Source organism: Drosophila grimshawi, unplaced genomic scaffold (genome assembly GCF_018153295.1).
Source record: "Drosophila grimshawi isolate 15287-2541.00 unplaced genomic scaffold, ASM1815329v1 contig_311, whole genome shotgun sequence".
Classification (NCBI taxonomy): Eukaryota; Metazoa; Arthropoda; class Insecta; order Diptera; family Drosophilidae; genus Drosophila; species Drosophila grimshawi.
Genome location: NW_025063098.1, coordinates 8,904,294 through 8,928,482, shown reverse-complemented (window position 1 = coordinate 8,928,482; position 24,189 = coordinate 8,904,294). Strand labels below are relative to the sequence as shown.

The following is a 24,189-nucleotide window of genomic DNA, read 5'->3' as shown; positions in this document are numbered from 1 at the left end:
ACTCTCAAAAGTGCTTAAAGCTCTTTGGACTTTTGCTCTGCTGGCGACCCAAAGAACATTTATTGAGTCGTTGACAACTGTTGTGCTCAGTTTACTCTGCATGCAGACTGTGCGCCGGTCTCGCAACCGTTTGTTATTCTCTTGGAATTTTTTGCTGTGCGGTCGTCGGGAAACAAAGAATTGTGTATGCCGAGACAATGATACCCTGCTTTAGATTTTGCGGGTTGTGGTCAGAAAATTGATCAACAGTCCAATTTTCTAAAGGTTACAAAAACAAAAAAATTCAAAATCCAGTGAGATAGACAACATTTTGGACTCGTTGCCTTCGGGTCGCTGCTACGCTGTTATGGATCGCTTTGATCGCTCTAATCGCCGTTCATTTTCGGTCGTTTTTTATTTTATTATTTTATTGGGATTGGAGAGATTACTGTACACAGAGAGCATAACTTGAGCTGTTGCCAGCTGCTGCGTTTCAGTTTATTCCTCGTGCTGAGCAAAGCAAGTTCGGTGTTTTTGTTCTTGCTCCGGATCAATTTGTGCCTATTGTGAGTAGATTGTTGTTTATTTAGCATTTTATGAGCATTTGATTTAATTCAAGCACTTTTAAATTTTTGTGCAAATAGTTTCATTGCTATTATCAACGGAAGGTGGATCAATGTTATTTATTAAAACAAACACGTGGTGGTCTGGAAAGATAATTGAGTAGTAATTAAGCATTTGAAAATGTATATAAAAGTATATATATATATATATATATGCATAAATAAGCGGTCTCGATTTTCGCTATTGTTTGGTAGTTGTTATGAATAAAGTTGTAAGTTGAGTACTTATTTGCAAGAGGCACTGAGGCACTGCGGTCAACCAAAGGCAATGCTCAACATGCGGCGTAGACTTATCAATTCCGGTATTCCTTATAAAGAACAGGTCTGCCATATATGTGTTCCACTGACAACACAACAACATAAGTTTGTAGACAGAGCTTATGTAATTAATGTAGACAACACAGTTCGCTTGTTTTGCTTCGTTGGAACTATTTTGTATAATCAATGCATATGCTATATATATATATATATATATATAGTCACATATTCAATTTGCGCAATCCTTAACAGTTCTGTAAGATGTCGAACAACATTGTTGACCTGCGCTCGGATACCGTTACCCAGCCGACGCCGGAGATGCGGCAACGTATGGCAACCGCTGTCGTGGGCGACGATGTGTTTGGCGAGGATCCCACTATCGCTGAGCTAGAGTCCAAAACGGCGGCCATATTTGGCAAGGAGGCTGGCCTATTTGTGCCCAGCGGCACCATGGGAAATCTACTGGCAAGTGAGTGGCACGACTGGCACATAAATAACATTACGCTCAGCAATTTTAAGGCCTGCATCTTTAATAAAATGACTGGCACTACCTTAATGTATCCCAGTTTAAAGTGCGGTTGAATTAGACGCTGGGACGCCTAACCAAAATAAAACGCCCTCTTTCACTGATGAATATTAGCCTAACATATATATCAGTGTTTTTTATTTAGATGGCATATACATATACCTAACAGCAAAAAGCGCTCATATCATGCATCAAGCTCATAATCGTAAAGGTTAAGGGCACGCCCATAAACATAACATTAATTTTTATATACTCAAACGTTAGACGTGTGCCAGTGGCTCCATTGTGAAGTTAACTTCCTTGCCGCTTATGCCCCACTCAAATTAATATTTCTAATGGAATATCCATTTTATTAAAAGCGGATGAACTATAAATTCTTTAGTTGTTGCCATAACTTACACAGCTGCTTGAACTGTCTGCTTACAGTAATGGTTCATTGTAATCGACGTGGCTCGGAGGCAATTGTGGGAGATTTGTCGCACACCTTTCTCTACGAACAAGGTAAGATGAGGCTGCGTATTAATTATCAAACACTGTACAACTGCATCATTATGTCGTTTAGGTGGTGCCTCGTTCATAGCTGGTGTGCAATTAGCCACAATTAGGAACCAACCGGACGGCACCTTTAGCCTGGCAGAGCTACGGCAGAAGATACGGCAATATGAGGACTGTCATGAGCCAGTCACCTCTCTCATTGTGGTGGAGAACACCCAAAACATCTGTGGTGGCAAGGTGATGCCACTCGCCTTCCTAGACGAGGTCGTGGCGCTGGTGCGCGAGTCGGGCGTGGGCACCGCCCGGATTGGCCTGCACATGGATGGAGCCCGGGTGTTTAATGCAGCGGCTGCTTTGGACGTCAGTGTTGAGCGTATCACACGTGGCTTTGACTCAGTGTCCGTCTGCCTGAGCAAGGGCTTATCGGCGCCCGTTGGCTCCGTACTGGTTGGATCTAAGGATTTCATTAAAGAGTACGTAATAAGTGATGCAATCAATTTGTAACTTTACCCAACCACCTGCTATTTACATTGTAGAGCGCACCGACTACGCAAAGCCTTAGGCGGTGGCATGCGGCAGGCTGGAATCTTGGCAGCGGGTGGTCTGGTCGCCCTGCAGCAGGTGGTACCCCTGATTAAAAAAGACCATGAGCGCACCCTGCGCATTGCAGAAGGTAAGCCACTTTTCAAAAACCTATACAATTTTATGAATCTCATTCTGTTTAAATTGCAAAGCCATCGATAAGCTGCACAGTCCCAATGTGACCGTCGATCTGCCAACTGTGGCAACCAACATTCTGTTGATACAGATTAAGCAGCCCAAACTGACTGCCAGCCAGTTGGCCAATCGTCTCGCTGTCATTGAGCCAGAGGAGCTAACGGCTGGCATAACCGGCCCGAATGGAGCGGGTATTGTCCTGAAGGCCAGTTCCCGTAATTGGGAATTTATGCGTCTGGTGCTCTACCACCAGGTGAATGATGATCAAGTGGAGATGGCCATAAAAAAGATCTCCTACGTCATCAAGCAGTACGATGCCCGCTGGCCCTGAGCCCAGACTCAATCCAGAATTATATTTACTGATAAGAGTGACTTGATAATAAAGCCGGAAAGAAAATAATTAGATTTTGTTTTTTGACCATTTAATTAAAAAAACCAAAGGGACAAGCTGACAAAATTCGAATTAGTTCTTCTTGGGTGGGTCGCGGCAGCGTTTACATTCACGCATGAATGCATCCAATCATGAAAGAAGAAGCCGCCGGTAGAGAGTCCTGATGGACTTCTGGCTGGCCGTTGCTATTCCGCCGGTCTGCATGAATGCCCCAATGAATGAAGCAATAAAATTATTTTTAAAAAATCATTGTCAATTTTGCAATGCTCATCGATGTCGATGTAAAGGCATGCGGCCCATTCCAGAGCCGACTCGACCGTAGCCAGCATCCTTCTCACCGGCGAGCCCGGTTTGTGATTTATAAGCGTACTTATCAATGTAATTTTGAGGATGAGGCAAATCGAGCAACATATAATAGATTTGAGTTCCTTGGCTGAATACTGTTTCATCAAAGAGGCAAGCATTTTTGTGAGTGCCTTTTGTGCGGCACGGCATTGAAATGTTATATTTTGAAATTTTACCGAGATTAGATTAGATTAGACATGTTACTACAGCATTCGATAAATTGAAATTGAATAGACTGAATGTCGATGTCCATGTCCTGTCCATCCGTGCGATTCAATCGATGAAAAGTTGCAATCAGCGCAAAGACTTCCACTAAATGTTATTTGACATACTTTAAAAAACATATTGTTAATGTTACCAAATTGAGCATGCAGCCTAAAATTATATCTTATAATGTTTAACATAAAAAAAATTAAAGTGCCAAAAAGTATGCAACATTAAAGTTGAACTAATCGCAAAAGCACACACGAAACTTTCGAAGCACGATTAACAGAATGAGAACATGGCGAGTCTATAAATAGCTATTAAACATGCGACGCTGACGTTGTGGCGAGAAAACGTATGTTTGCCTGTGCACTTATTTGTGTTGCATGTGACAGAGAGAGAGAGAAAGAGAGAGAGAGAGTACGTGACGGTTATCGCCGTAAAAAAAAAACTCCAACTTCATGTTCAGTTTGGCTTGTTCTTATTTAGCAACAGTCGATACTCATGTCAGGATGGCCGAGCGGTCTAAGGCGCCAGACTCAAGATGATAAAAGTCTTGCCTTTCGTAGAAAGGTCGATGAGCGTTCTGGTCCTCTCTGAGGGCGTGGGTTCGAATCCCACTTCTGACAAAGTTTTTTTTTGTATTTTTCATATATTTTAGAGGAAAATTCAATCAACAAAATGAATGTTTTTTAATTAATTATTTATTAACGATCACAATCGTTGTAGTAAAATTCAAGTAATTCAATTATAAATTTACACGCCTGACATTTCCAATTAAATAACGTTTCTATTAACCAAGCTGGACATTTTTAATGCAAATTTCCCATTTTAATGGTCGTTAGCATGTTCATTATTGTGTCATTTATTTAAGAGGAGCTTCAGTTTTATTGACAATGCTGTTTGATGGCACGTGCCACGACCTTACAGACTTAATGTGCTTTATATGGGAGAAAATATATGATGTATGGCCCATACCGAAAAAAGCCCGTTTTCATGGCGAGCCGAACTAAAAACGCAATTTCGTCATTATACCAACACTGGCGTGTTACACTTGTAATGACAAATAGTCATGAAATAAAGTCGTAAACTATATTGCTAAATAGGCCTGGATATCAGCCAAGGACGAATAAGACAAGAGTTGCTGGTGGCAAATAAATTGAAATTTGCATAAAGTTTCGCGTCAAATTATGATTCAATAAGCGAAAATCAAAAGCGGGCTTTATCAGTTTTATATGCATTAAACGAATTTTGTGCTTAATGATGTTTTCGTTCGCCTCTATTTTTGTTAATAATATGCATATAATAAAGCCAAGCCAATTTCATATTTAGTCAACGCCAAAGACATTGAATTAAATTGAATGAATGAATGAGTCAGAGAGGTAGACAGTGCCCGACACCAGCCCCAAATGGAGCGGACTACAAGGAGCAACAAATGAGCGGATACCTGTAAGTTATGCATACTCATTTTGAAAATTACACAAAGCAAAATGAGTAATGTATGGCTTAGAATGACTGAGAGCTCAGTGTGCGAGTGTGCGAGTGTGTGTTGGGTGTGTGGGTGTGTTTGACTCAAATAAACATAACGTGATTGCTGCCAATATCATAAAACAAACAAATTAGTTGTGAGCTTATGCTAAACAAATGCAAATTCTCAGAGTTTTATTAAATTAAGTTGATTTAAAAATGACACATCATTTAACTAGTACAAATATTGGATGATATTTTTATATATCTCAGTATCTCTTAGCATGCAATATATCTTGAATGACTCGTAAATTGACAGCGTTTTTCAACGAATAATTGCAATAGTTAATTTTACACATTGCATATCAAAATCATATATAACAATTGAATACCTGCAATAACCACTGGAGTTACTAAACTGACTAGCATTGTTGTTGTCGGAAATACAAGCACACTTTGGCAAATGTGCAAATGCCCATCTTAGAATATATTATATATTTACATATATACAAATATCTGTACATACATATGTACGTACATAAGTACATATGTTTGTACCTATTCATACGAATGAACATTGGTAACCTAAGTAAGACATTAATTCAGTCGGTTGGGCTTCCGTTTTGCCTCTGGGTACGTATGCATCAGTCAGCTGCACTACACTTACAGAAAATCGCCAAGAAATTTAGAAAATTAGAAAACGATTCTTGTTTCTCGAAATAGATTTAAAATATACAAAAAAAAGAAAACAAAATTATTCTTAAAATTATAATGCCATTTTTCTATTTTCCAATAATATATTTCTTAATGTTGAAATGCAAGTCGCAGTTTTGAGTAAAAATCCATTCTGAAATACAGAAAATTGTTATGAAATGTTTTTTATCAATTGCAATTTTTGAAGAATGCCAAGAATGTATGGCGATTTTTTTGTGAGTGTAGCTACTGAGTTGGCGCGTTGTCCGTAATTTTAAGGAGCAGACTAAATGTAATGTTCATGACTCACATCGATTCTGTTCTCGGGCAATGCCATAAAGCACACGTGGGTTGCACAGTGCAAGTGCATTGCAATAAACGTCTCTTTGGTATAAAGCCAAGTGTTGCCACACCGAATGCGATGGATCTGTGAATAAGAAATCGAGGCAACTGCCCCGCGCATACTTTATGGCAATTTACGGGCAACTTGCGGAGGCAACTTAATTAGCTATCGGCTACGACTTCGATTGCAACTGCCAGTGTCACTGCATTGCACCTGACATTTAATATTATTACGCGGCAATTGCAAGTGCAACGGCGACCAGTCGTATATATTACGATACTCGGTTCGTGCAGCTGGCAGGTGGCAGGTGGCAGGTGGCAGCCATTACATTCAGCAATAAACTTGCGCTTTAAAGTTCTGTTACTCGTTGTTGTGACGCGCTTGAACGGCGTTAACCGTAATGTGCACAACATTGACGCCACTTGCGGGGGCACACCCAAAGGAGGCGCCACCAGGGCAGCTGGCCTAGTGGCGCTACTGGAATCCAACGGGTGCCAAAAAGAAGAAAAAAAAGTCAAAAAACATTTGTGACTTTGCTGGGGCAAACAGTTTGCGTGTTTCGTTGCATTTCCTTACGTCTGAAGACACAAATGTAGATAGAGAGAGAGAGAGAAAGAGAGAGAGAGAGAGAGCGAATGACAGAGAAAGGGTGAGCAGGAGTGAGAGAGGAGCAAAACTAACTATTTGATGGGCGCAGCAGAAATACAATTCATGCGGTCTGAACCGGTTCGCCCGAATCGCTTACAGAATTTAAGGTGTTGTTCTAATTCTAAAATCGGATAATGAATGGGACGACCCTTAGGCGGGCAACTCTAACAAAAAAAAAAAACAAGAAACCAAACTGTTCTACTTTTACGAAATGTATTTTCAAGTATAAATGCTACTTTTATAAACTATTGTAATAAAAATGTACATTATTAAAAATGGCTATCCCACAAAGTAGCAAACCTTTTAAGGGGAACCTTTATTTTTTTTGCCTTCTTTGTCGATTTCTCATTTGTTTTGCCTCGTTTTGTACGTATAAATGTGTAAAAAAAAACAACGTTCATACACGTTCCTGTTTGCTATCGTATAAATCAAGGGATAAGCTTGCATAAAAAGTTAGTGGACTGCGGATGGAATCCAACTCAGGCGGGGTAACCCTAGCATGTAAATTTGGTCTGGTACCTGAACTAAGCGAACACTCAGCCGCCACATAAATTCATATGTACAATTTTTGTGATGCAGGCTTGTGCTGCACTATGAAATATATTTAGTCGACGGCAACAGTAACAGTAACAACAGCAACAACAACAGCAACAAGAACAACAACAACAACAACACCAATACCAACAATAATAATAACAAGAGCAAGAGCAAAGGCTATTGCAATAATATCGCAGGGAAGCGAAACTTTTTTGCCCAATTCAAAGTTGAACGTTGCATGCAACTGGAATGTGAATGGGTATGTGTATGTTAGGGTGGTGCAGTTGTTGCATTGTTATTATATTTCAATGGCAAACTTCACCGGACATGCTTCATAGCTCTAATTATACATGCGCCTTCCTAGAAACGACTTCCTATGGGAGCTGCACTAAGAGTAACAAAAACTATTCAGTTTGTTTTAGCTGTTATTCTTGTTGTTGTTGTTGTTGTTGCTACTGCGACAATGTATGTGTATGTGTGTGTGTGTGTGTGTGTGTGTGTGTGTTGTTGTGTGATTCTTGCCTTACTCTCTGTTTGTGTTTAGCAGAAACTTTGCCACACTGCTAGCGTCTGTAGGGGAAAGAACCATCGGCAACGCGTCGTATGAGCAACTTCTCTTATTTTTATGCTTGACACAAACTGTGTGAGTGTAAGTGTGTTTGTGTGTGTATTTGTGTGTGTATTTGTGTGTGTATGCTTGTGTGTTTGTGTGTATTTGTGTGTGTATGCTTGTGTGTTTGTGTGTGTGTGCTTGTGTGTTTCTGTGTGTATGTGTGAGAGTGAGTTGTGCTTGCTTTGAACTCTTGAGTTGGCCGAAAAACTTTGCATGTCTGCCTTGTTATTCATGGATTGCTGCTCCTGTGATGTATGTGTGTGTTTGTGTGTGTAAGTGTAGTGTGAGCTGTCCGCCTTTTGATTTGATTAGACCACAACCGACTGACCAGTAAATAAATTTATGTACATTTTGCTAGCATAAAATATGGCATTAAAACTTAATGTGCGACTCAGAGCACGCAAGAAAGAAAAAGGCAAAGAAAAATGAACCGACAAAGTATTGGGGCTGTATATATAAAGACATTATTAAAATTTTGAATACCGAAGTGAGTTGGCCAGTTGACGAGCCAAAATAACAGGCTGGCTAATAAGCTGACCAGCCTGGTTGATTACGCGCCTGCCTCAGTTGAGTGGCACCCTGACTAAGTGCACCGCATTAGCATATTTTCCTATTCCCGAATTTCTTACAAATCACTTTATTGGCATTTTTTATGAGGCGGCGAATTGCTGCTTTTTCACACAAAACATGTTTTAGTCTCAAATGAAAAATGTTTGCCTGTCTGGGATATAGCCACGCCCAAAATTCTCCAGCTATAGATTGACGCGCTTACGTGCCAGAGAAACATTTGTCTTTCTTGCCGCATTTTGCATGTCTTAATTAGCGCCCACCCACCCAGATCAAGCCGCAAAAAGTTTGAAGACGCGAGTCTAGGCAACAATTTATGTATTCCAGATAAAGGCTAGCCGATAAGAGGAAGACGGCCTTATTGTCGATGGCATTGCTTAAGAGGATGTCTGCTTTGGATTTTCTGTTGTTGCCTGCTGGTGGAGTGGGTGGCATGCTAATGAACTGTGTTGGGGGCCAAAACAATGACACGAAGCTGCAAAGAAATGCTAAAGTTTTTACAACAATCTTATCAGTTGTGTGGCACATTTCGAACAATGGCCAAGAGTATATCGAAGTTTTAAAAGGTTAATGGACACAGTGTCTAAAACTTTTCCATATTCTTTGTTTTGTTCGATATGTTTATTTCTTAAATAGTCATTTGTGCAAATCCAATTTCCGATCCCTACAAATAAACCGGCATCCTTGATACTTTGAGTTGCCTAAGTGAAAGAATCATTAAATCTTAGTTCATGCTGGCATTCCCAAAGCAGAGGAGTATCTCTAGTTGTCGACTTTGGTTTCGTACGACTTAAAGTCAACTGAGCATATCACAGAATTTAATGGCATTCAATGCCATTGAATTTTAAATGAACAACACAATTATTATTCTGTGTATCATAATTAATGCAGTATGTATGTATGCAAATGTGGACTCCTTTCTTGCATGCAGTGTGGTATTCTTGGTATAATAATTGCCACATAACTCTTGCAAATAGATGATAGTTGTTGCAATGGCGCCAGAGGCAATAATGATTTGGTTAATTGCGCAACTTCAGTCGTGCCGAAATTGATTTAAAAAGTCGTTCAACTGAGTGAATTACGGTGCTCATCCAGCAACGTTGCACCACCAAATATCCGTGAAACGCGTTCCGCATTTTGGCTACTAAATTGGTTAGCTCTTGGCTTTTATTGCTACTCTGGTATTCATGGCGTTATGAGCCACTTTCGCATTCGAATTTCGCCCAAAATTCAGGCAACAGGAGTGAGTACTCTAACAATGCCATTATGTCAATGACAGAAGAGGTTAGCAATGGGTCGATCGGGTTCCTGTTTGCATTCACAGTCAGGGTACACCAGATAGCCATGCTAAATGTTTATCTAAACGCTTTTCGAGCCTAGCGGCCAACATCACTATGCAGCCACAGAAATAGCGTCCGCACAATTTCGTTGAAAAATAGTAGAGGTTTTTAATTTTCAACTTATCGTTTTGGGTGGAAATTTCAACTGTCGACGTGTTTGACCAATTAGTTATGTATGCCTATGGCTTGCTTTAAATTCCGGCAATCTTTCTATAGAGAGAATATGCAATCACATTCATGTATTTCCACAGAGAGATTGATTTATACAATTCATACCATGCCCATAACCACTGCCCTTGCAATCCTCACTTAACAATACGTGCTCGGCGGTATCGAATTTATATTGAAAAAATTGAGTAAATATAAAATGTTGAGGAAAATCAACCTGTCTATAATTCAAGATTTCCTTCTCCATATGCGCACAGCTTCATTGCATTATTTATTATTATATTATTTTGCTGTGCTCCATTTTTCTTCATTTCGTTGCACAATAAAATTACTTATTGATTTGCCATTAATTGGTAAAACGACTGTGGAGCTGGCGAGCGGGTCTCGAATTGCAGTATAAATACATTTGCACAATTTATGCTTATGAATGTAGTAACAATATTTAGCACTATATATGACTATCGATAAAAGCGAAGATAGTATCTCAACCCAAAGTTCATCACAATTATTAATTAAAATTATAAAACATTTTCATTTCATAATTAATTTGCTGGCACCAAGTAAAATGCTTTTTTTATGCTCCAATATATTTTGAATCCCGTCGGGACCTATCTTCAGGGAGAGATTCACAGCATTCGTCTAATCAGGTGTGGAGATTGAAACTAAATGTGAAAAGTAGCAGCAAGTTTTTGTTGCTGTGTTGCAGTACAATTTAATTAAATTCCCAAAGAGTCTTATCCAATGAAAACTTATCAAAAAACTTTGCATTTGCGCTAAGACGTCAGAATTTGCAGTTAGCTCATTAATCATAGCTGTTAAAAACTAATTTAATACAGCTCACATGAAAGACATTTGCTTACGGCACTGGTTCAGTTTAGTCACCTTCCGCATGACGCACTCACACACACTTACTCACACACACACACACACACGCACAACGTGTGGCGAGTGACGGCGTCATAATTACCAACACCCAACATTAGGCAATCTTGTAGTCGGCCAGTCGCCTCCAGTTGTGGGTAAAATAAATTTATCAGCTATGCAATCATTGGTAATAAATTTTTGCACACTTCCGGCCAGGGCTGGTAGCTGCGTGGAAGCATTTAAATGGTGCCCCTAGTGCAATGCAAGGCACACATAAATCTTCAGCAAGTTGCTAAGGTGCATGAACGGATTAGAGTACACCGCCGGCCGGAAGAGTTGGCCGTTGGCAACTAACTTGGCCTACGCACGAACTTGGCCAGTGGGCGTATTTTGACGCGTTCGCGTGTTGTTCCCCTTGTTCATATTCTTTGGTATTTTTGTCGCAGTTCTTCCAAACTTTTGCGTGCATTTCTATTTATGTGCATGCCATAAAGTTTACTACGCCATCAAATTGGGCAGCCCGCAATAGGAACCCTTCTGTGCGGCAAATAAACGGGAGTTCAGTTTGTTGTTGTTTTATGTGCGCCTAAAAGGATGCACGCAATTTTTCCATTTGCAACGTTGCGGTCGCCGTTTTGTCCGTGCCACTGCCGGGTGGGGCGTGTGTCGGAGAGAGTGTGTAACTGCCGCGGATTGCGGTTTTGTACGTGGTGTTTAAGCATTGCTCCTTTTGGGCTCTATGTATAATTTTTGTATCTTTTATGCTGTTGCAAAAGAAACTGGTGCATAGCCAAGAGCCGTGTATGAAAAATGTTTACTGTGGTTTTACAGGTGCTAATTTTTGTTATTTATCCAGGCTGCGTGTCAGATGTAGCTAAAACCAGAGATGTGTAAAATTGCTAGTAGGAGAAATGAAGCACATAAAAAGAAACACAACTCAAAGTTCGTTTTGCACATTTATTTATCAAACACTCAAGAAAGAAAGAGTCAGTTTGCTTTATGCCACATTACATGTAGTTATAATAGCTGCCCCGTTTGGCAATATGATAGTTTAAATTTGTTTTTACTACAAACAAGTCAATTGATTTCTTATTTTAATTTTTTATACTGCATGGATTATTTGTACCCACTCAACTACAAATAAAACTGCTTAAAATCTAAGTTAGTCATAACATATTTTTTATTTCTTCGTAATATTATATTTCTTAAGCCCCACAAATACTACTACTGCACAAGGGAGAAACGAAATTTCGAATTGAGTTAATTCTTTTACATTTCAACGTTTTATAATTTTGTATTCCAAATAGAAGACGAGCTCTTGAAATAGTAGTGTATAAAATTCGAGAATTTTAATAAATGCTTAGAGCACCAGCCATTTAAACAGTTTACAAAATTCTATTGACTTTGAATGAAAGACTACTCACTTAACAAATTTATTTATACAAAAGTAAATTCTGTGCATTGAAATTGACGCAAATGAAATATCTGAGGCTTACAATTATCGGTACACGTATGTGTGAGGCTTGAATTTTGCTTTACTTTCCTTCAATTATTTACACAGAAACTGCTACTCTCGACTATCTCTTAACTGTGTGCCTAATTGGAATGCTTTTTTTGTCGAATTGTTTTTAATTGGATTTCACGTGAAGCAAACAGATAAATTCTCGATTTCGGTTTCTCGTCTTGTTTAAAATTTCACTGTTCATTTTCGATATGATTTACTTTATGCTTTACGTATGTGAGCCACGAGCCACGTATTTGCACTAGATTTACCACATTTGTCGTCTCCTTTTAATTGATGAGTGACTCTCCGGCTCTCTCTCCTTATGACATTGATATTTTTCGGTCAAAAGGTTTTTCGACATATTCGCTTATTGATTTGAGTGGTTGCCGGGGAAATTTCCTGTTATCGGTTATCGCTTAGAAACTAAAGATATTACACTTTAAGTATACAAAATCACCATTTATGCTCTGCAATTGCAATTGAATTGAATTGAAAATCATGTGTCTGCCTTGGACACCACTTCCAAATCACTCTAAGTAAGCTCGGGACTGAGCAGCCACTGACCAATGCGCGCCAGGATGATGGTGATGGTCAGTAGGCGCAGTATATTGCTCCCAGATTGGCCAGCCGCACTGCGTACTACGATGTGATGGGAACGGAAGGGAAGATGAGGTGTAATAAAAATCAATTAAAAGAACTGGTCGCAGTGTTCACTCACCCAGCAGCATGGTCTCGCGATTGTCAATAATGCCAGGTCGGCGCTGCAGAATGCTCTCCTTGCCACCCTTCCACAGCACCGGCGATATGCTAGCTAGGCACTTGACGCGCATGTCGCCATCCTGGAAGTGTCGCGGCTCCAGTTCCAGCTGCAGGCCCAGTATTGAGGTGATTAGTCCATGCTTATGCACGATATCGGTGTATTTGTGCAGGTAGTGCTCATCCAGTATCTGCAAGGGATGACCGCATATTGTTTATTGTTTTTTCTAAACTACTATTTATATCCTTCGCTCGCTCTTACTCTATTCTGTACTCATCAGTTGTTTACACATTACACTAAAAAAAAATCAGCCTGAATTTTTGAAAATCGCCCTAAAATGGTACTTGCCCTGAAAAATATAAAGCTTTTCTTGTTTTTAGAAATAATTTAAGAAATACAAAAGAAAATATTTCTAAAAAGTGAAAATGCAAACCGAAAAAAACTAATGTTACTGTTATGCGTAATGCCATTTAATTTTAACATATTTTAGCCAAACTTTTGAAGAATAAGCTTAGTTACCTTTGCAGCCAAAAGTATGATAATTTTCTAAAATTCGCGATGATTTTTTTCCGAGTGTACCTCGTCCTTACGGCGCATAAGTTACAGCAACAATGATGCTCTGGGGCATGTCAGACGTGTCGTGTAAGCGCTCAAATGCTCAACAGAAAGCAAATGTTGCTTTTGTTTATTGGGAACCTGGACCCACGGACAGCTGTGTATCGTATATGGCTATGTATAGGTGTGTTAACCAAAGGTAACAATTATCAGTTCAGACAGGCGCTTTAAAATAACTGGCTTTAAGCGTGGCTGCTGTCAGCAACTTGGGGGTGAGATTCTCATTGGGGGTCATGACGCACTTGCAAAAAAATGAAGCCATTTTCGCAGAGCACGGCGCCATAAATAAGAGAAATGCGGTGTGCAGATACAAAATGTGAAATGCTTAAATAAATAGCTTGAACTTTTTGCTGGTACATTGGATTTGGATTGAGTTTGTTGAATTGAATGCGGGAGGGGGCCCAGCTCTTTGCCCGTTTGTGAGCGAAATTGTTGCCATTTGTTATGCGATTGGTTCGCCATTCTTTATGGCGTCCATAAAAGTTACCGAGCTCTCGCATACCAAAGTTTAAAGCAGTTTTAAACTTTAAAGGCATAAATTAAACATGCTGGTGGGCTGCCTTGTCGCAATTGTGCTTGTGTCAGGGTGACATAACGAACATGCTGCAAATGCCAACTGCTGTCTGTCCGATGCCCTGAAACAAAACGTACAACAAGCAAAAGCAACAAGGCAGCTCCTATAAAATAAGGGCATTTGAAATTCCCGTCGCATTCTTAGGCAAAGGCAGAGACCTGAATGGGTTCTACAACGAGTGCTAAATGTATTTCTAACACATTTTGTGGCCAGAATGGGGCAATGTAAGAATTATAAAATTTCGAAAATTGCCAAATATTTGTCTACCTTATTGGCATTTATTTCTGGTTACAAGACCTTAAAGAAAGAAACATACTTCTACATGGAAAAACAAAGCAATGTTCTATAGACATGAAATACTTCGGAAATGGAATTCAATAAACGTTCTTTTAGCTATTGTTGAAATGCAAATAAGCCGGGAAGCGTGCCTAATCGCAATTATTGATTTTTCTTTTATTTCCACAAAAAGTGGTTGAAGGACAACGGCAAACGCCTCTCCGATGTTCGACAGCGCCAGCACCATGTACAATGAACTAACTCGTACCTTAACGCCTGGATTCACACAATTTGAGTGGCATGTAGCCGCCGCCGTCTATGAAATGCAGTGAGGGCCCAGTCCTCCCTTCGTTCCTCATGTCCCGCACTCGAATCGGCAGCCGTTTCGAGTTCCGGTTAACTTAAACGTGTAACGAGCCCAACTCCACCTACAGACAACTAACAACATGCCATAAACCAAGCCAAGGCTCTGACAAAGGCAGATAATAGTGGCAGGGGTGGCGAGGACATGGACATAAGCAAATCCAAAAGCCTGGACGCCTACATGATTTTTGCTCATGAAATAATTTCTGACACCTGCATCGCCAGCTGTGCCAGAGATTTGGTCACTGTTTTTGTGCCACGGTTGCGCCGTGGTCCATTGTTTGCCATTGTTGGGGGGCTTAAATGTTTACTGTATACATAAAATGTGCTGGGCCAGCCCTTGCAAGCTGGACCAGCCTGATTAATGTAAGCGCTTGTGAATACAAAAAGAGAATGCTAACAGAGCAACTAAGAACGCGGTAGTCGAGTGAGCTCGACTACGAGATACTCTGATCCTTGATCCTTTACAACAGAAAAGTATACAGAAAAGGTTTGAGCATGTAGTAGAAAATACATTCTGAACTATAACTTGGTTGTTTCTTATCCAACCTTAACCAAATTTCAACAGTTTAGCAATATAAATAACTGCAGTTAATGCTAAAGTGAATCGATATATATCGATATTCGCGAAAATAAAAGACTTATCGATATAGTCTCCGAGATCCGTTTGTTCATACAGACGGACTTGGTTATATCGAATCAAAAACTCTTTGGGGTCGGAGCTGCTTCCGTCTGCCTTTTGCATACTTTTCCACAAAGCCATTATACCCCTTTTTACCCATTTTTAATGCGTTCAGGGTATACAAATATTGTTCGAGAATGTTGGATTGCGCTAAAAAGAACTTACCGGCTGCTCATTCACGAACCACTGCAGATGAGAGGCAGGATGTGATTTCCCCGATGTGCAATTTAAATTTAAATATTCACCGATTTGATACTGATACTGCTGTCCTCTAATATGAGGGCCGTCTCGTGGTAGAACTGTAAATAATGAGAAATTTATGTATTTTTTTGAAGATTAAACTTAGATCCCGAATAACTGGGTTCAGTTCACAAATAATATTATATTTTTACAACAAATATCAAGTATTCATTGCCACATTTATTGATGTAGTCAAAGAAACAAAATATTGTTGACAAAAAAGCATGGTACAACAAATAAATAAAATCACTGCAATCACTTCCATTCAGTGTTCGCGTAAACATTTTCCTGCTTTTTACAAAAGTGCAATATAAAAACCAACAGCTTAAACAAAAACTCGCATATTGTATGCAAAAGGAATAAATGCGGAACAAGTGGAAGGGATTGATGGCAATGAAAAAATACTAACACTACACCAAAATGGGTGGTGTGCGGAACACACTGAGGAAATATCCATTAAAATAACATTTCAACTTATAAATCGCCGAATGAGACCCATGGCCATAACTGCTGACCGTTGCCATGCCAAATATATTGGCATTGCTATCACCATAGCCAATGGGACCGTGTTACCGTGTTACCCCCTGTATCAGCCTTACTTATTCCCTTTGCAACTGCAGATGTACATGCATATGGCTTAAACAAAAACATGCATGCACGTGCATGCACAAACAAGTAATACTGCTGTTACAGTCGCGTCAGCTCAACTACGAGATACCCAAAAGCCTGATGTTAAATGTTGTTATTAAGTCGACTAAAAACAGGCTATAGTCATATTGCCAAATATCATTTAAAAGCCTCAAATCACTGAAATCATCTAGAGAAAATGCTTGCACCTGCTGACGAGTAATGAGATCAATATAAGAATACTTTTTCTTCTATAACTTGGGTGTTTCTAGTTGAACAAAGCAATTAGTTATAAAAATCAGCTTAAATAAGCTGCCCTTAAGACTCTTGTTTTGATTGGAATCGGAAATATGTATCTATATTCGCACTTCAGGGCAATTAAAAAAAATTAACGAAAATTAAAAGAAATAAAGTTGACCACATATTCCAAAATTGAAGTCTCTAACTCGAAGATGCTTCCTTCTGCCTGTTACATACCTTCACTATATTCCCTTTACCAGCTTTTAAAGCGTTCAGGTTAAACAAAAATATGAAACGATAAAAATGCACTTATTTGAAGTAACAGAAAAGTGCTGTCACACAACTAAAGTTAATAAATGGCTTTTAAAAGCATTTCGAATATAAAATAAACAGCTAAATTGCCAATTTTGCCAGACTAATTTGAATTGCAAAGGCAAATACAAATATAATATTTGCCAATAAATATAGAGTGTGATTTAATCTTAAATTTGAAAACAGACTAAATACGGATTGCATTTTACGTATGCACACTGCTCAAAGGTAAATAAACGTAATTGTTAGCTTACAAATGCAATATTTGTTTGTAATTGCCATATAAATTGTCGAGTAAATATTGGCAGTATTTTAACGTTGCAACGCTTTGCTTGATATTTGTATTTTTGTTAAATAAAAAATTATCTTTTTTACTTACAAACAATATCCAGGCGACCCTCGCCCTGAACGGATGAGAAATTTGGCGCCTCAGCGGAGATTTCACAACGATAGAGGCCTGTGGAGTTTAGGGTCAGGCCCCGCAGCAAAACGCGACTAGCATCGGACAGCTCCTCCTGTCGAGAAGAGATAAAAGGGTTGGTCCCTGGCTTAGCGAACAGTGGCTGGGCGTATACTTACAATGACGCGCACACCATCCACACGGTAGCTGGTTTTGGGCGGACGAGCCTTTGGCACATAGCGATAGAACTCCTCGTTGTCTTTGTACCATTTGATGGCGTACAGCGCCTCGCCCTCCTCCTGCGCCTCCTCATCTTCATCCTCGCCCTCCTCACTTTCATTGAATTTATCGTCGCGGCCAAAGTCAGGCATGTACGAAATGGAACCGCTGGAGCTGCCACCATTGCCCATACTCCCGCCTCCTCCACCATTATTCACGCTGGCGCTCAGCCGGCCGCCCAGATATCCGGACGCTGCACTGCCCCGATATACGCTGTGGCCATAGGGTGACTGTGGCGGCGGCAGTGGTGGGTTATGCCCCTCCGACTGGCTCTGATACTGCCTCAGAGCCAACGGCTGATGCTGTTGCCGGCGCTGCTGGTGCTGTTGATATGGTCGCTGTCCCTGATGCATGCGTCGATATGACTGTCTTTCATTATCCGCATCCACGTAGTGGACATCGCTACCGCCATGTGGATAGCGATCGCGCTCTCGATGCCCATTGCTGGATATCTGTGGTCCGTGCGTCCGATTCAACTCATATTGGCATTCCATGAAGGCGGATTCACCACGCATTTTGAAGGCGGGTATGGAGACCTTAATCATGCGCACGCCCAACGCGAAACCTGCAGGCGACAAAAATATACAGATTTAAATATAATAAAGGTCAAAAGCTATGGCATCCATGTAAAGCGGTTTCAGATATTTGTGTAACCTGAACCCATTAACAATGGGTAAAAAGGGTATATTGAAGTTGTGCAAAGGCATGCAACTGACATATGGAAAAATGTCCGACCCCATTAAGTATAACAATCGAGTCGATATAGCCATGTGGCTCCGTCTGTACGAATAGTTTCATCTCAGAGCTAGATAGTCCAATAAATTCCCCATTTCACGAATATACGACGCAAATCAATCTCCAATAACAATAAAAGCCATAGCGTTGAAGGAAGCTGGGCTTAGGGTATATTCTAGTCGACTGCTCTGCATTCTGATTTGTTTTTGTTTTTTCACTCTTTAACCAATTTTGTTATGCATATAAAATTTTCGGTTTCCTTGCTTATTTGCATAATTGATTTGTGTCCGCTGACAGAGGTGGTGAATTATTAAACGAGCTGCTGTCAGAAGATTTATGCAGCAATCAGGTAAAATAAGAAATCCTTTATTTATGGGTAAATAAATAAATAAATATACAACAACAAGAAGATGAAATTTATAGAAATTAATGCCGCCAATGAGCCTTCCGTATGTTAATATCCTACTGCTGGGCTGCTGGCCGTAAATATTCAAAAATGAGCGCGTAATCGTGCTTAATCCTTTGTGAAATTATGACGCCGGCTGCCACGTGGCTCATCCCTGCCACAAATTACAAATAGCGAACGAGCGCCATCAGGATATTGGCTCGCAACCTCGACAGCCATTGTTAATGTTATTGTTATTGTTGCTGCCGCTTCTGCTGCTGCTGCTGCTGCTGTTGCTCATACAGCGTTAAATTACAAAATCAGCTTACGGTTATGTCCTTTTTTCCATAAATTATTTAATAGCTAACAAAACTGGACGGCCATTAAACACACTCTCAATTTAAAGCAAACAAACTCCTGCCCTAAACTGTAAATGTTTATGCAATTTTTAGCTATATCGAAAATACTTGCAGAGTGAAACTCATATCAGTTTGATCAGACATTTTGGCGAAAGCCGATTATTTCATTTGTAATACATATACTTTATGCTGGAAATTAACATTATTATATCAGAAACAACAGTTTATAACAGTTTGGCAGGGTTGTCAGAAGTAGCGAATTTAAAACCATCACAGTAATTAAACCTTGTCGTGCAAATGAATAGATTAGCCAGGGGGCTGACGGCAAATATAAAATAAGGATGCCTTAACTAATGGCAATGATTAGTATGTATACATGTGTACACAGTCGCTCCAAGAAGCAGTCCTGACAAAGCAGACACATGACATGACAAAGTATCTTAATATTAATTAAAAGCAGAATACTTGAATGCTACCAACACACCAGATCCAACAACAAAACAAGAGCAACAGTTGCGCCCGAAAAGCTACAAAGCCAACAAAAAGGCAAAAACGATGCCTGCAGCAGCGAGAAACACAATAAGCCTGAGGTACAATGGGGTAAGCACAGAAAGTCTGATTAAAATGCACTGCAATACAGGGTTAACGCATTACTTTCAAATACTATTTCCATACTTCGACACTCAGAAAAACATTTTCCTGATGTGTAGAAAGCTATCCGGATACGAAGCAAACATTTTCTTGATTTTAGAAAAATTTCTAAATATAAAAAAAAAAAAAAAGTCTAAGAAATAGAAAAGATTAAGCATCAGAAACGTTAATGAAAGAAGTTCTATGTACACATATAAAAAACAGTGGAAAGACATATTTTACTTAACTTTCTGAAATATGTAATCTGGAATTATGAGAAGAAAGACACAATCTTCCATTATAGAAAAATACTCTCTACATAAAAAGCAAACTTATACTTGGCGCCAGAATTATGGCGTTTTTGTAAAATTTTTAACGATTTTTCATTGAAAATCAGCACAATATCACAATGATTGGTTCCACTGTACGAAATTCTGCCATCAAATGTATGAGGCATTCAAAAGTTAAGTAAATTCAAAAATCGAATATCGGTGTTCAAAGCTAAAAGCTCGAAAAACAGCAGCTCACTTCACTTTAGCCTGGTCTTCTTTACTTTAACTTTGCACTCTTAAATTTATGGAAATGCTGTGCAATTTAGTTACATCAAATATGTATGAACAGCCGAAGCAGGGGCAAGAAATCAGTTTGCTTCGTTAAGTATGTATGATAATTTCTTTCATTAACGCATATTTAAACAAGCTTCTCCATGCAGACGACTGCCCGTTTAATGTGGTGGAGCACTTTTCCCACAGCTGCCCTCTTTTATATGAAACATTTACCATAATTCGATTAAATTGGCACACATTGGGAATGAGCGAGGTAGCGGAGAGTAGAAAATCAAACACAAAATAACCAAATTAGATAATGTACAGCGTGAAAAGTAGGTTCTAGTCAGGTGGGGCCCCACACTAATAAGGGTTGGTATGAAAATCAGTGGACCCTATTAGCGAGGGCCAGCCCGAATTGCTTTATCAACTAGCGCATAATGATGGCCGCCATTAGAAGATATAACACCCAAAAATTCTATCAAAGCGGATTAGTTGCTCGTAAGGGGACAATCATTAAACCACTAATGAGTTCGGGGCATTCACAGCAATTATGCGGCCTTCGGCGGGATGGCAAAGTTTTATCTGGCGTCAAATTCGTCCAGTTCCTGTGCCAACCTGGGCCACAGACAATGGCCTTCTTGGCAGCCCATCACTCGAAAGTCACCAAAAAACCTTTGAAATGTTTAAGACACAACAACAACAGCATCAAACTCAGTAAACGATATTTAAATGACAATCAATTTAAGTCGCAGCTCATTGGGGCATCTTATATTGCTCGTTGCTGTTGATTGTTGTCGTCTTGCTGATGGCAAAAGTCTAGACTTCGTTAAAATGTACATAATGATGCGGTATTGGGTAGTGAAGGACTTATGGCGGTTAAAAAACAATTACTGACAGGGAAAACGGGAAGTATGATGAAAACTTCATTACGGGTCGCGTTTAGCCTTGTGCCAAATAGAAAAACTAGAAATCTAAGAGAAACTATAATGAAAAAGCCTTTAGGTTAGTTTGCCGCAGTAAGCGTGCAACAACAAAGGCAACGCGGGAGACCACACAAGGTCCACAGACGCGTGGGCGTCAGAGCAAGTATCATCAGCAAAAAAAAAAAAGGAAAAAAAAAACGAAAACGAAAGCAAAAGCAACAAACAAAAAAAGTGTGCAACAGTTTTGAGGCGTGCAGTTGGCTCAAAGGCACCACACCATCACTCAAACGATACTCGTACGCCCCGTTGCAGCGCGATTGCGTATGCATTTTTGTTTAGAGCCACCACAAGCGGCAACAGCAACACCAAACTAGCAAGTCTATGCAAGCGCCTCTGATGTATTCAAGTTGACATAAATCCGGCGCAAATCCGCAAAACAACTACACGAAAAAAACCAAACAACAGCAACAACAACAAAGACTGCAACAATGCAACTTTAAACGGGTCTGACATGACAACCGATGCAAATGTGTGTGAAATTGTAAACGTACTTCACTAAGCAAGAATCCTGCTGTGTATTCTGTTTGCTGTAACACTGAGCGAAGTAATCCTTATGACTTTTAGTAAAACATTTATGAATAAAATAACAAGCGCAAAAGCAAAGAGCTGCAACTAGCGACTGGCAAGCATTTTGAAATTAAAAGTTTGACGACAGGTGTGGGAGAGTCTTCAATTAAGCTTAGCACTCTTACAAACACTAAAAAGAAAATTGCCACACTTTTTTGAAGTCGACACATTTTTGGCGCCAATGGTAACTCATCTTATTGGCATATAGCAAGTATATTTCTGAAACGGCATATTGTGTCTTTGTAAAAAACCCGAAAATTATTTTCTTAATTCCAAGGTAATTTTTTTTAATTTTAAAAACTATATATTTAACCTCTAGCGTAGTTTTCAAATGTGTTTTTTGTTATTATTAAACATTAGTATTTAAAGATTTCACATTTACAAAGACTATTTAGAAATATATTATAATATTAAGGGACATATATATATTTTTAAATATAAAACAGCTTTTCTAATTTTAAGGGCGATTTTCTATATTTGTTTTCTTCTAAATAATAAGTATAACTTTAGCACTAGAATGACCTGTCCATAAATTCGTTGTCCAGAGCTATGATGAGTGTCATGGTAATCAGAGTGACAACATGCCATTTGAAGGCACTTTTAATAAAATAAGGGATTACTGTGCAATACGCATCCTGAGTATGAAGTTAATTCGCACATAAATTGAACTGGGCTCTGGAGACAGACGTGCATCCGACACACGTTCGCCAAACAATTTGCTGAGGCTGCTCGAAAACGTTAAAGCTTTTATTGCAGGCTTGACGATGCCAGTAAGATGACTATATGCCGCAATGCCTGCCCCTTTGGAATGAACTATGCGTTTGGCATGTGCGCACTTTGAGAAGGATTACGATACATATTTGCAAAATGAATTGGAATTTGTGTCAATGCAAATGCGACAGCAGCTGCAACTCACTGTATGTCACAGCCGCAACGTTTGTGAATGCATATGGCTGATTTCTTCTGGGAGCTGCAACGGATCGCAATATGCCACATATGTCAACTACAGCATATACGTACGTGTCACTGAGAGGCACGGCTGCCTGTTTTAAACAGAATTGAGTATCTACTGAGCTGATTTCAAGCTTAAAACGTCATCGCGCTCAACAGGCGATAAAAAGCAGTGCACAAATTCCATTAAGTTAAAATTATAATGTCTTTTTCTTTTTATAAATAAACCAGATTGAAGACAGGTGAAATTGAGTTCCGGGCACCGAATCGTAGCTTATTTGTATGCGCACCACATGCGGCACACAGAAAAAATGAGCGAAACGAACAGTCGCTGCAGGGGTTAGGAGGCATTCGAGCTGGGTGTGCCATTGACGTTGGTTGTGCTGCTCGGAGTCCACGCATGCACGCAGTCAAAGACTACACATGCCACAGAGGCAGCTATGTGGGAGTGTGGCAACGTTCCCTGTGTGTGTGTATCGAGGTGCTAAAATGCCACAAGCAACATTGTTCAGCAGTTACAATTTGCTTTTTATTGACTTGCAGGGTGCCGACAGTCCCCTCTCTAGGTGGCATCGTACACTCAGAAAGAGAATCGCCCCAAAATCGTCATGAGAACTGTAAAGTTTTCTTCTTTCTGACATACGAAACAAACTATCTTAAAATTAGAAAGGCTGCTTTCTATTTTGCAGGAATATTTTTCTTAATAATAGAATATATTTCTATATTGTCTATATTGCAAACCCTATATTGCTGTCTGTCAAATTAAATTAAAATAAATAAAACGTGTGTATATATGAGATTTAAAAATATTAATGATTTTACAAGTAACAAAAGATCTAATGTTAATGCCTTGTAATAAAAACACCCTGGACATAATTTATCTAGATTTTAGAAAAATGTACCATGGAATTAAGCAAACAAAAACTCTGATTTTTATAAAAACAAAATTTTTCATTTTTGAAATATACTTTCTGAATAATAGGTAGAGTTAACTTTGACGCCCAAAAGTATAGTGATTTTCTAAAATTCAGGGATCCGTTTTTTCCTGAGTGTGTATACCCAATCTTGCCTTTTCGTATCATCAACTTTTCCTTAAAAACTGTTGCACTCACCTTGTAGCAAACAGCAAATGAGCACAATGATGTGTATATCGTTAGTGTTTCTCATATTTATAGCATAATAATTCCTTAAGCTGGGCTAATGATACGACGTTCTGCTTAGGGCCGGTTATGCAATGCGTTTAGAGTTCACTTTTTCCTCTTTGCTGTTTCTGTTTTCTGCGTTTTGTTTTTCTTTGTAAGCTGTTTTCTTGCCGATTTAAGTGATTTTCTCTTTTCCTTCTTGATAGTTGTTTAGTTTAGTTTTTGCGCCTTTTGTTTGTGGC

At 39.4% G+C, this 24,189-nt stretch overlaps 2 protein-coding genes and 1 non-coding gene across 4 annotated transcripts; 2 read left to right on the top strand and 1 right to left on the bottom strand.

Moving 5' to 3' along the window:
- The first annotated feature begins 474 nt into the window (after positions 1–474).
- On the top strand, positions 475–2,998 carry LOC6563220 (probable low-specificity L-threonine aldolase 2). The gene is made up of 6 exons (XM_001989898.3): positions 475–545; positions 1,113–1,329; positions 1,813–1,887; positions 1,949–2,354; positions 2,418–2,554; positions 2,616–2,998. The coding sequence occupies exons 2-6, from the start codon at positions 1,122–1,124 to the stop codon at positions 2,927–2,929; spliced, it is 1,140 nt and encodes a 379-aa protein (XP_001989934.1). The 5' UTR covers positions 475–545; positions 1,113–1,121; the 3' UTR covers positions 2,930–2,998.
- A 1,046-nt stretch (positions 2,999–4,044) lies between these two features.
- On the top strand, positions 4,045–4,167 carry Trnal-caa. The gene is made up of 2 exons: positions 4,045–4,082; positions 4,123–4,167. It is a non-coding gene; the product is annotated as a tRNA-Leu (tRNA).
- Positions 4,168–12,071: 7,904 nt separating this feature from the next.
- LOC6563222 lies at positions 12,072–24,106 on the bottom strand. 2 transcript variants are annotated; one of them, XR_004365180.2, is made up of 7 exons: positions 23,918–24,106; positions 17,548–18,212; positions 17,348–17,483; positions 15,715–15,848; positions 13,001–13,229; positions 12,740–12,921; positions 12,072–12,681 (listed from the first exon to the last, which is right to left on the bottom strand). XR_004365180.2 is itself a non-coding variant. In XM_001989899.3 (6 exons), the coding sequence occupies exons 1-6, from the start codon at positions 23,970–23,972 to the stop codon at positions 12,815–12,817; spliced, it is 1,326 nt and encodes a 441-aa protein (XP_001989935.1). In that variant the 5' UTR covers positions 23,973–24,106; the 3' UTR covers positions 12,072–12,814. The 2 variants fall into 2 exon arrangements, 1 of the variants encoding a protein (XP_001989935.1); XM_001989899.3 differs by having other exon boundaries at positions 12,072–12,921.
- Between the last annotated feature and the right edge of the window lie 83 nt (positions 24,107–24,189).